The sequence below is a fragment of the Elephantulus edwardii genome, unplaced genomic scaffold, assembly GCF_000299155.1.
Source record: "Elephantulus edwardii isolate Elephantulus edwardi_28Jun2011 unplaced genomic scaffold, EleEdw1.0 scaffold00073, whole genome shotgun sequence".
Taxonomy (NCBI): Eukaryota; Metazoa; Chordata; class Mammalia; order Macroscelidea; family Macroscelididae; genus Elephantulus; species Elephantulus edwardii.
In genome coordinates, this window is record NW_006399823.1 from 2,260,940 (window position 1) to 2,273,727 (window position 12,788).

A 12,788-nucleotide genomic window follows, 5' to 3' on the forward strand; every position below is an offset into this window, starting at 1 on the left:
GTATAATTTGAGGGTAGGAGGTAAGGGAAATGGGAATGATCTGGTGTGAAAACAATGCATTTGAATTTTGTAAATAAGCTAGTAAAAAAACGTTACTTTATAATATTCCTTCGTTAAATTAGTGCATGAACCTTCTAGTTAGCAAATATTCAGAGATGTTTTACACAAGCATGTAGTAAAGTATCAATATGACAGTTTTATTTGTTTTTTAAACACTATTGTGGTTTTCAGTGAAGGCTTACACAGTTTGGATTCCTATGGAGTTTATCTTTTGGTACATTTTTTCCTAGCCATCTGACCTGACTATCTAAATGGGTGGGAGTATATGAATAGGGAGAGTTAGCCTATCCACAAGGGTATTGACTATCTCACCATTCTACAAGAGGATTGGCTGGTCTCAACAATCTACAAGGGGAGTGGCCAGTCTGGTAGCCACAGGTCTTAGATCTTCTACAGCCAGTAAAGAAGAAAAGAACCTCCCCCAATCCAACAGAAATGTAGTTTATCTAGATAAAGGCTTGCTTCACTTTGTAAAACATGATTCTTCATTACTGGGACTTTTAGAAATGGGATATTCTTTTATAGTTCCAGATATGTCTATCTTTTAATATATCACAACTTGATTACCTTAAAAGTACCTCAAATTCTATGTGACTCTCTGATTAAAAAACCTTGTCATCTTTAGCCTAGACTGCTTCTTTAGCCCAGTAATCAGTCTCTCATCTTGTTGCTCTCTCCCAATCACTTTTGCACATTTGATCAGAAGTCGTTTTTTTCCCCCAAAATAGAAATACTGCCACATCATAACTTCCCATGGCCTCTGCTATTGATGATTGCCCATTGTTTTGCTTTTCTATTGCTAGCTTTTTTTTTATCCCTTTCCTTCACATTTAGGCTTAAACTGAACTGTTCTTACTTCCCTGTAGATACTGAATTCTTTCTTCCTTCTAAGCCCACACTTTTTCTCCTTTGTTTTCTCCTCCTCATATCATCCCCTAACTTCTCATCCTTCCAATATCACTTTAGATTCACTTCTTCAAAGAGACGTACCATATTTTTTTCTTTGTAACATTTAGTGTAATTCAGAATGGTTAAGACAATTAAAAATGTTTGTTTGATTTTTCCAGTAAACTCTCTGAAGAAATCCTAACTCTGGTCACATCTCTTGTTTTCTTTTTGTGTTTAATCAGTAAGCACTCATGCTAACTGATCTTGTTTTGTTACATCCACAGAGTGTACCTGGGCTGTCAGTGATCCGTCACACTGCATTGCCCTAGTCAAACGATTCTCCCACATTTCCCCATGACTTTCACACATTAGCATTCTCAGCGAAGATAAGCAAAGTAGCCAGAGAGAACATCTCGATTCTTTCTAAACCTACGTCTTTTGTTACGTAGATCATTTTTTTGAGTTAGCTCCAACTCCACAGTAATAATTTGCAATTTGAGTGACTAATGGGGAGTTCTGGTAAGTCTGTGGTTAAGTCAGCTTCCTCAGCTGCCAGTCAAAAGATGAGTGGTTTAAAGACACCAGTTTTTGATGGGAAAAAGATAAGGTAGTCCACTTTTGTAAAGATTTATAGCCTTGAAAGCCCGATAGTGCAGTTCTTTTCTGCTCGACGGTGTTGCTGTGTGTAAAAATCAACTCAGTGACACTGAATTTTAATGATACTGAAAGAAAAACTGATTGTATATTAGTAGTTAATCATTTACCTGCTAACTAAGTTTAGATTAGCTAAATCTGTTTCTTCATCTTCTACTACTTCCATACCATCCCCAGCTACCACCACCATTACTGTGCTTCAGGCACATTGGCACCTTCGAAGTTTCTATAGCATGCCAATTATGCTCCCTTCTCAGGATCTAGGGAATTCTGGTGGCCTCATGGGTCAGGAGTTACCCTGCCAACTCAAAGGTAAATAAATCTGCCAGCTACTGCATGGGAGAAAGATGGGCAATTTCCTGCCCATTTAAATTGTAAATCATATTTGAAAGATGTATGATATACTACCTCTGAAAACCTGTGGGGAGGTTTATTTTTTAGTCAATTTCTCATTGATAGCAGTGAGTCTGAGTCAGGATCTTTGCAATTGTTATTCTTTCAGCTTAAAATGCTGTTTCCTTCAATATTTACATGTCTTAGTCCCTTTTTTTAGGTTCTGACTAGATTATAATTAGAGTCCTCCAATAATTCACTATAAAACAGCAGTTCTGTCTGAGGAACAGAGAATGGGACATAGGGGCACAGGACCATGAGCATTTCTTGGAACGGGCCAGAAGCAGTGAGAATAGCACAATCCCTCACTGCTATAGAGCAGAAAGCAGATAAAGAGCCCATAGGCCAGTCCCACGGTGCCTCTAGAGAAACACTAGCAACATTTTTTGTTGACTCACAAACTCTATTCACAGTTCTGGTACCAAGAGTGGGGTTCATTAAGAAAATAGGTGGGAGAGGCAAAGATTATCTCACACTACAACTCCAGCAGTCCCAAGTTAGATGGACAGCAAAACACAAATCCTTAATTAGTAAAAGTCCTGGTTTTAGTTCAGCAGTTAAATTCAAATCATCCATCAAGGTTTGCCTCAGAGCAGTTATAAATCAGCTTCTCCTTCAAGCACCTGGGAAGAACAGCAAAACTTTTTAACTGTGGCCTTTATCTCAGAGCTCTTTTAGTTACACTTTACAACAGCATGTTTCTCCACAGCAGTGCCATAGCCTCTTCACCACCACCACCACCACCACCACCAGTCTTGCCACCAGGATCTTGCTCTCACCAGGCTCTTGCTTCAGTTTTCCTCAAGTCTTGCCATTCAGTGTGGGAAGCACTCTCTCTCTTATCCTAGTCCCACAGCTGTTGATGATTTGCAAGACAGTGTGTCTTCAGTTAAGGTAGCTGGAGACCAGAGGGGACAAAGGGAATGGCTAAAAAAGCCAACTTTTAGCTAACGTTGTAAGTTCCCATCACTATAGTCTTAGTTTGCCATGACTATATACTTTGTTTACACCTGTTACCACCTGATTCTATGTATGTTATCTCTGTGTGTGGTGTGTATTGTCTGTATTCCTTGCTATATTGTAAATTCCACTGAAGCAAGGGGAGCTCTGGTGGCCTAGTGGCAAGAAGCTGCACTGCAATCCCAGAGGCACATGGTTCGAATCCACCAGATGCTCTGCCGGGGAAGAAGGAACGGTTTCCTCCTGTACCAGTCAGATCTGATTTGACGGCACACACACACACACACACACACACACACACACACACACACACACACATTATTCCACTGAAGCAAAGATTTTGTCAGTTTTGTTCACTGCAGTATTCCCATCACCTGGAATAAATATATAATCTTCTATATACACATCTCAGGCAGATATAGTATGTCACTTTATTCTTTAACCAAAACCTGGTATAATGATTGACACATTTAAACAACTAGTAAATATTTACTGACCAGAGAGTCCTATGATAAGGTTATAGAAACCTTATCCTGGGATAAGAGAATGTTATGATAGTTCTTCCAGTGTTCTGCTGACATATGTCAGCCTGTTCTGACATAAGTTGAATACCTCTTTCTATCCCTCATTATTATTGCCTTTTATTATCATCTTCATAAATCCAGTCTGTATCATTGAGATTTGCAAACATTACATATATATTGACAGATATGATTACAACAGCATATTATGCTCTACATCTTTGTATGTAGTGTGTTTTACTAACAAGATGTACAAAAGGAGGAAAAATGGATGGTTTTAAGTGATTTGTTTTAACTTGAATGTGCCATAAGTTACACTACTTGTAACTAAATACATATAGTTCTTTAAATGATCAAAACTTAAATTGAGAAGACTATTGAGCTTTCATTTTATCTTTGGCTTTTGACAAAAGGCTTCATTGATAATGTAGGGAAAAAGTAAACTCTCATATCTTATAACAATAAAGTTCTATGTATATTTTAAATACTCTCAGAAATTCTAGTTTTTAGTATGATCGTTTTACTTACTGCTGTATTTTAAAAGTTTTTTAATAGAGAATAAAAACTCAACATGTTGAAATATTACTCTTATTTGCCAATATGCTGGTTAGCTAAAATTAATTCTAGATTATTTGATGTCATAGTGACCTTGGTTTTATTCCCCCTCTATTGTTTAACTCTGGGATTTAGTCAAATAGATAATTATGTATTTAGTAAGCATTCTTTGAGCACCAGTTGTGTACCAGTAATTATGGCAGTATTGGACATAATGATGAATACGTCCTAGAAGATATATAAGAACAATCTGAATTTGTTGCCATGTCAAATAACCTCAAGATCCTCAGAAATTTCTTTCTTATTACTTTGCATTTAGCAACAAATATCTGGAGAAGATGAAGTAGAGTTTTCTGATAAAGATGAGCCTGACATTGATGGGGACGTTTCCAGTGACTGCCCTACCATTCGAGTTCCCTTGACATCTCTTAAAAGCCATCAAGGAGTGGTCATAGCAGCCGATTGGTTGGTTGGAGGGAAACAGGCAGTGACAGCCTCCTGGGACAGAACAGCGAATCTCTATGATGTAGAGACATCCGAACTTGTTCATTCCCTGACTGGTACTTTCCTTTAAGAACTTAAGTTGTCTATTTTATTCCTTTCATGCTAATGTTTTATTATCTTATATTGTTGGGGTTTTTTTTTCTTTGCCAGTATTATTTTTACTATTAGGTTTTCACTCAGACTCTTAGGTTTTATTGTTAGAGATCCTTCTAATTAATTGAACTCTTGCTAGGTACTTTTTAAAAATGATTTTTATGGGATAAATCAGAGCCGATAATATGTAGATGTTTGAAATATGGTTGTTGCTTTCATTTTCTATTGTTTTTAACAGTTACCTTAAATTTAATCGCTTAAAACAATACAAATTAATATTGGTGTTTCCATGAGTCAAGAGTTCCTGTTCAGATTAGCTGGTCCTCTTCTAAAGGTCTCATCAGGCTGAGATCAAGGTGTTGTCCAGGGGTAATGTTAGCCAGTGACTGCTCTTGGGGTCTAGGAGCTGCCTTCAGGTATTTCATGGTCACCCCCAGGCCTATTTACTTATGACTGCTTTTTTCCTTGGTTGGGAAGAGAGTATATCTCCTCTTTTAATCTGTCTGACTTTGGAAAAGGCCTGAATCTTTTAAAAAGCTCACTGGTTTAGGCCAGGCCCACATAGGATAATCTTTCTTTTGATTAATTCAGAGGTGACTGATTTAGGAACCTTAATTTTATTAGTAAAGTTCTTTACCATACAGTATAACCTGATTAGCAGGGCCACATTTCATACTCACATAATCTGCCTAAGCTAAGAGAAAGTATATATACCAGGAAGTAGGATCTTGGGAAATCTTAGAATTCCTCCTGCCATAGTTGTTTTTAAAAATTTATTGGCTTATGTATTTGCTAAGTCTTTAAAGATTGTGGTTTAACTGAGATTATTCATATGGTCAGACAAAAGTGTTTTGCCTGATATTTTAACTATTGGGCTTAGAAAATGGATTATGTACCTCTGTTCTTGTTCTCCTTAAATGCTTGACTGAAAAGACTTATGCATTCTGAGGAAAAACTAGTCCCACTCAGCCTCCACATATTAATTACTACATTATTTTTATATTTTCTTTTTATGTTGAATTTTAGTAATGGAACTCTATTTCAATTAAGTATTTGTATATGTGTGATTAAATAATCTTGCATTCTTATTATTCTAAGTATTCTTTTTTTAATGTTTAATTATAGGACATGATCAAGAATTAACACATTGCTGTACACATCCCAACCAGCGCCTTGTGGTCACATCATCTCGGGACACAACTTTCCGTCTTTGGGATTTCAGAGATCCTTCAATCCATTCTGTGAATGTTTTTCAGGGCCACACAGAGTAAGTCATGGCTGTTTTAGATTTAGATCCTCATTGTATTCCAAAGAGCTCTGGTGTGGCCTAGTGGCAAGAAGCTGTGTTGCAGTCCTAGGGGCAATCAGTTTGAATCTACCAGCTGCTATGTGGGAGAAGGATGAGTAATTTCTTTCTTCTTTTTTTAAAAATTTTATTCTGATTTATTTACAAAGTTTGAATACACTGTTTTTCACAAAAGATCCTTCCCGTTTCCTTCACCTGAGCAATTTCTTTTTTATGTGCATTACTGCCTCTGCAAACCCTCTGGAATGTCAGTAGTGGGTCGATTCAAATTTGATGGCACACAACAACATTCTTATTTAAGTTTTCTGAGTTGACTTAGCTCAATTTTTAATCTTGAGCCTTAGTATAAATTTTTAAACAGGTATGTCCTGGAGAGGGTGCAGCCTGGATGTTCTTTGGAGGCAAGAATGATGAGGCTTTGTCTCACATACTTTGGGCATGTTGCTAGGAGGGCCTATTCTTTGGAGAAGGACATGATGCTGGAAAGGGTGGAGGGTGGGCAAAGTAGAAGAAACCCTCAACCAGGTGGACTGACACAGTGACTGCTGCAATGGGCTCTTGTTTGTCCGGAAGTGTGAAGATGGCGCAGGATATGACTGGGTTCAGATCTTTTGTTCATAGGGTTGCTATGAGTCATCCTCGATGGCACCTAACAACAACAACTATCAAAATATCTCTTTTCATAAACATTTAACTTGATTTTGAAGATTTCATAAATTTAAGTATTTAGGAGAAACCTCTGGTGTTCTTTCACCAGAGGAATGGAGAAGTAGAATAGGGTAGTGGGAGAAAGGGGAAGTGTAAATGAGAAGTATCAAAAAAGTTCTAACTTTATAGTTTAACTAGCAAGATAGTCAGGTTATTTATTTAGAGAGACAGGCCAGGACTATTTATATCCACACTTAAAAATAATCTTAACTGGGATTTTTTTTTTGTCTTATTTTTGTTGTTACTATCAGGTATTCTGGGGAAACACACATACAGAGAGATACCCTGTTAATATAGTGTGGAATCCATCACTGTTTGGATTTTTATTAGACAAGTGAAGCATACTAATGTCTAAGCAGAATGCATTCCTGATGTCTAGAAATGTATCTCTCTTTGTGTATATGTGTATGTCAGGTGAAAACTTAGAAAACAAATTAGAGTCCCATTTTACAGTTAATATACAAATTGTTCTGAGACATTGGTTACATTTTCTTTTTTTATAATCTGCTTAATGTCTCATTATTTCCATTTTGCTCTTTATCCATTAATCTTAATTTCCTTTAAGGTTCCTTGTTCCACCCTCCCTTCTCATCCTTGCAGTAGGGTAAATGTTAACCCCCTGGTATCCACTAAGGTTTTAATTAATATAGAGATGTGCTTTTCATTTTGCTACTCCAAATTACTACTTTTTTTTTTCTTTTCATCAATACAATGAAGTGTTTAAAAAAAATCCTATGGTATATGCTTATTATGAAATCTAAAGATATTGAATCTGAACATTTTTCATAATATACATATAGTATGTTTATTATTAAATCAAGGTAAATATGACAGCAAGTTTTAGATTTAATATTGTTAATAAAATGTCCAAAAAGTTAACAGCATGACATTTTTAAGATGTTTGAGAATGAAAACAAGATAGTCTCAAATCCACCTAGCAGCTCCACAGAGAAAGATGAGCGTTCTCCTCCTTGTAAGGATTTACAGCTTCAGAAGTCCAGTGGAGGATAACTGAGTTGGAATTGACTCAGTGGCAGTGGGTATGACATAAGCAAGGCATTTTATTTACTGGAATGCTGAGTCAATCTAATAACAACAATAAGATGAATCCCTGGCTGATTCTTGCTCGTGATCACACTATAAACTGCCACAAAGGATGACCACTGCATAGGAGTTTATTAGTTGATTTACAGAAGCAGTAATGTCTTCTCTGGAGCTATTAGATGGTTTGATCCTCTAGTCTTTAGGTCACTACTGATTAAATCTGGTACGATGCAAGCTCTTGAAATAGACTACTGCTAGATTCTCAATACAGCCTCACTCACAGCACCGCACAGTGTGGACAAGGGGACATTCCAGAAGACATTTAGGAACACAGTGCTTTCCATCTTATGACTTCAACTTCCTGTAGATCTTCAGGGTTGTTTTTTATCCAGCTACTTGGGTGAGAAAAGAGGAACAGCAGCTTTTTAACCACTTTAAGACACTTCAAAGTAAGAAGAAAAAAAAAAAAGTAAGAAGAAATAGTCCTGTGACTCCACCTAGAGGCAAATGACACCAGGCCCTGTTCCCTTTATGAATGGCCCTTACCTAGCAACCACTCTACATTTTGGAACAGGAAGGAGCATAGACTTTTGAAGGTCTACAAGTAGTACCAGCTGCAGCACTTATCTGTGCCTCATCATTGGTAGGAACTCTGAAGTCCAGAGGACTTAATTCCCCCCTACTTCCTTCACAAACGTTTTATGATGTTTTAAGCCTACATGAAAATTAAAAGACAAATGTAATGAATACCCATGTGCACTTTTCTGTTTTATTCCTCTTAATGTATGCACACATATATGCAATTTTATTTATTTTTTTGTTTGGTGAAAGATTTTAAGACTTGCCCTTGTCTTAGATGTCTAGTGTCCTATAATAGAGATAACACCAGAAAATTATTTCAACAAACAGTTAGGTAATCAGAAGCCCAAATTTAGAGTGCCAGCTTCAAGGGAAAGTCTCTCTTTGTTGGTTCTGGAAAAGGCTCTTGTTTTCTTTTGTGACTGTCCACTGAGCATTCTGTGGACATCTCCAGGTACTCTGGTGTCAAGGAACTTGGTAGCACACAGACTGTACTCCATTTCTGGCTATTCTTTTTGGTGGCAGTCAAGCCAAGTCATTGCCATGGAGCCTGACCCAACTCATAGCTGACCCTTCTGAAGGTTTTCATACTGCAAATTGCACAGCAGGACATTGTCCCTTTTTCTCCCACAGATCAATTTGTGGATTCGATTTGGGTTGAAAGTGTAATTCCTTATCAATAGGCCTTGCTTTTAGGGTCTTCCTTTATCACTTTCTTACTTTTATTGTTTGAGAGATACAAGGTTTTACAATGGGTATGATAGGGAGACTACCTACATCTGTGGAGCTCTGCAGTGAGATTAAGATGTTACATTTCAGCCTTGATCCTTTTACAGCTATCAGATCTTGGGCATTGTTGCATAGCTCTCACATTGTCTCGTTACATATATGTGTTTGGGGAGAACTCCGTTCAATCCATTGTACATTTAATGTTCAGCCGTTTTGAATAGTAAACCCTTAACACTCAACAGAAATAAATTTTTAGCTTTTAAGTGTTATAACTATAGGGCTGTTTCTCATGTCTTTCCTTGCTTGCAACCAGTTTAGAGTTCTTATATTTAATGTGAGCCTAAGAATACAATTTGATAGGGATTTTTGTTTTGTTTTAAATCAAGAGTAATACTGGAGTGAGCTTAGAGATGTATAAATTCACTTGAGTCCTCTGTCCAGTTAAATTGTTTTAAAGACATAAATTAATGTTTACTTTCACTCTAAGGACAAGAGAATTTTTTATGAAAATAGAAGTACATGAAGTACTCATATATTATCTGTTCTTATGATCAGTGTGAACTTGCACACTTTTTAATATGTTGGTCCAAAATTAAATTTCAGAAGTTTTTTATTTGTGACCAGTTTCCTTACTCTAAGCATCAGAGAAGGGGAATAATCATCTCTGAATTGGTAGAGACTCAGCAGTTGTACTCAGCAGTTTGCTGCGCTGAAAGGCAGAAGGTTTTCTCTCCTCTGCTTCCTTATCATTGACAACATTAAGATACAGACCAGGAAGCATCTTTGCTACTATTCACATCTGATTTTGTGAGACATTTGCGTATTAAAGTTTTGCATTTAACACATGGAATATTTTTCAGTGATAGTTTTAGGATTTTGTCAGCAGATGGAGCTACAGACTTTTTTTATTTAGTACAAAATATTTCTCCATGATATTAGATAAGCAGTGAGCCTTTAGAAATATCTTGAAATTAGATAAGAAGGAAATGAGAGATATACTAGGACTTCCTATGGTTCCTACTTTAGGAATCGTCTTAGTAAATAGCTGAATTTTTTTTGTCTTTTACACTAGTTTCACAGGTTTAGAGCCCATTTTAAAAATAAAACCTATAGAATTCATTATCTTTAAAAATGTATGAATACAGAAGTATTTAAAAGGCAAGCTTTTTCAAACCAAGCATGAGAATTCACAATTAAGAGCAGAGGAATTGCTTAGGTCACAAGAATATATTCAATTTAATGACTAATCAATGATGTTCTGAATGCTTAAACAAATCCCAGTTCACCTGCTTAATACCCTTCTCCTCCTGGGGTTCTGTTGGATCCTCTGGCCTCAGGTTTTTCTGTAAAGGTGCAAGTTTTAGCCTCATTGACATCAATGAACACTGATATTGTGCCCTAGTTTTATTTTCACCTCTCCTGATGTCTGTAGCTTTCATCATATTGTCAGAAGGCTTGTGACCCTCAAAGGATTAACTGTCGTATCTGTATTTGTAGCCTTTAGCAGAATGTCTAACACCTTAATAAAGAAATTGAAATATTTCTTTTTTAAGTCCATTTCAGACAGTAATGTTTTTAGGCATGTTCTTTCTGTCTTGTAACTGTTGATTTCCTGAATCCCTTTAATCTAGTTTTTTCTTGCTGAATTTTAAGAGCAAAACCAGACATACAATTCTTTACAAGTTTGCTGTGGTTTGCTTTTTGGTGTGTTCTGAAAAACTGTATATAAAAGCTTTTATATGGATTTTTTTTGGAAGTGAAACATTGTTTAAACACAAGCAATATTTCTTGAGTATATGTGATAATAATAGTCTTTTCTCACATAATTTATATTACTATCACATGGAACACACTTTAAAACATTTTTGTCTTAGGATATATTTTTATTTGTAGGAACATAGTATAAATTCTTCAGTAACAAATATTAGAATTTAAAATTTTTTATGACCAAAGAACTGCCCAGTTAATGTATATTTCTGTATAGTAGATTTTCATAAAGCAAGATAAACTACATGACCTTCAAGATTATTAGCCTAGTTTCATTAGTTAAGAGCTGAGAGAAACATTTTTTATTTTCCTCTTATTATTGTTCTTCTTGCATAGATTTTATGTCTTTTTAAAATAGAAGAATATCAGATAATAATACATCACTGTAAGAAAGTTATAGCTAAGTGGACTCTTTGAAATTTGTTCATAGAGTAAAAAAATATATATAGTAATGATTTTTACTGTAAAGAGATAAAACTCCTTGCATAAACTGTGTTTTAGGCTTTCATTTAAATTTTCTTGAAAAGCCTAATAAGCATATTTAGGTTTTGATATTGTGCATGGATTTGGTTTTTTTTTTACTTGCCATTTTGTAATCTCTTCATTTTGGAAGGAATTTTAATTTAATAGGATTTATTTGTTCCAGCTGTAGCTGAGTTGTTGGTAACCCAATGTTTACCAATTTATTTGAAAAGTAGTTTTAGATACTTATGTAGCAAATTATTTTGTTAATAGCTTAAATGAGAAGCCACAGTGTCTGTGGTATGCTTCGAAAGAATATAAATCTTTAATTTGAAAATTTTAGATTTTTCTTGGTATTTTAGGTTTTAATTTATTTCTTATGTATTTATGCCCCAATCTTCTTGTGTGAAATAAGCTAAGTTCTTATATTTTTGTGTTTTTTCATTTGACAATATGATTATAAAGTCTTGCCAATGTTAATACTTGTTGGTTGCATTGTTCTTGTACCCTCCTGTGGCGTTGGACTACTTAATATAGAAATCACTTTAGCATAGGCTCTCAGTAAAGGCTTACAATATGGATGACAAATAGAAATTTTTGGAAGAGGTTCTTATTGTTAGAAAGTATCTTTAGATGGTTGTTGTGTACCATTGAGTTGGAACTGACCCATAATGCTCTGATAGACTTTCAGAGGCAGTTAATTAAACAGGAAGAGACTGCCCATCATTGTCCCTAAGGCAGCTAGGCCTTTGGGATTACAGTACACCTTCTTGCCACTAGGCCACCAGAGCTCCCTATCTTTAGGTTAATTATACTAACTCTCCTTTAAAGGAAAATGAGAAATGTCCAGCCAGTTTTATTCTTTATGATCCTGACGTCTCGATTTTTTCCAGCCTCTTAGAGCTACCCCTCCTTTCCTTAGAACTTGGCACAATTTTCCGCCTTTATTTTAAAAAATATATTTTTTTAAGTGTTGTTTTGTTTCAGTTGCTATAAAAAGGAGCTGACAGTTGAAGCAGTTACTGGTCATTAAGTTTCACCAGTGGGTGGGCTGATGATTCCAATTTATCCTAACCTGACAGTGTTTGCAAATATGTATAAACTTTAACACTGACAAAACTTGAGATGAACAAGGATTAAACACTTGAGACTACAATGTATTTTTCTTTCCTTACTTTTTGCTTTAGTTCTTTGCATTTTCATCCCCAAAATGTGAACTTGGTTTGCTTCTTCTAAGGAAAAATATGCCACATCTAATCAAACAAAATTTTATAAGTTACAGTTTAAAAATTAAGTAATTGCTTTAAAGTTGTAATATTTTTTCTTTTTTTTTCCAGTTGTAATAGTTTTTAATATTTTAAAGTTGTAATATTTTAATCTTCCCACTATGATTCAAATACTGTATTATTTGCTAAAACCCAAGGGGAAAGGAGATGAGATTAATTCTAAATTCTAGATTATATACTTAAAAAGGTGAATAGTTTATGAATAATGTGTCAAGATACTGACAGCTTTTTTACTGCTATCAGTTATTACTGACTCAGTGGTAATGAGTTTTATATTGT

The 12,788-nt window shown here is 35.5% G+C and overlaps 1 protein-coding gene across 1 annotated transcript in view; it reads left to right on the forward strand.

The window, feature by feature from the left end:
• The window catches only part of LOC102876471 (WD repeat-containing protein 37-like), an 84,288-nt gene that overhangs the window by 44,064 nt on the left and 27,436 nt on the right, over positions 1 to 12,788 (forward strand). The window contains exons 8-9 of the mRNA XM_006888955.1: positions 4,351 to 4,591; positions 5,754 to 5,895. Of these exons, the coding sequence (XP_006889017.1) occupies positions 4,351 to 4,591; positions 5,754 to 5,895 (383 nt within the window). The remainder of the gene's footprint in view (positions 1 to 4,350; positions 4,592 to 5,753; positions 5,896 to 12,788) is intronic.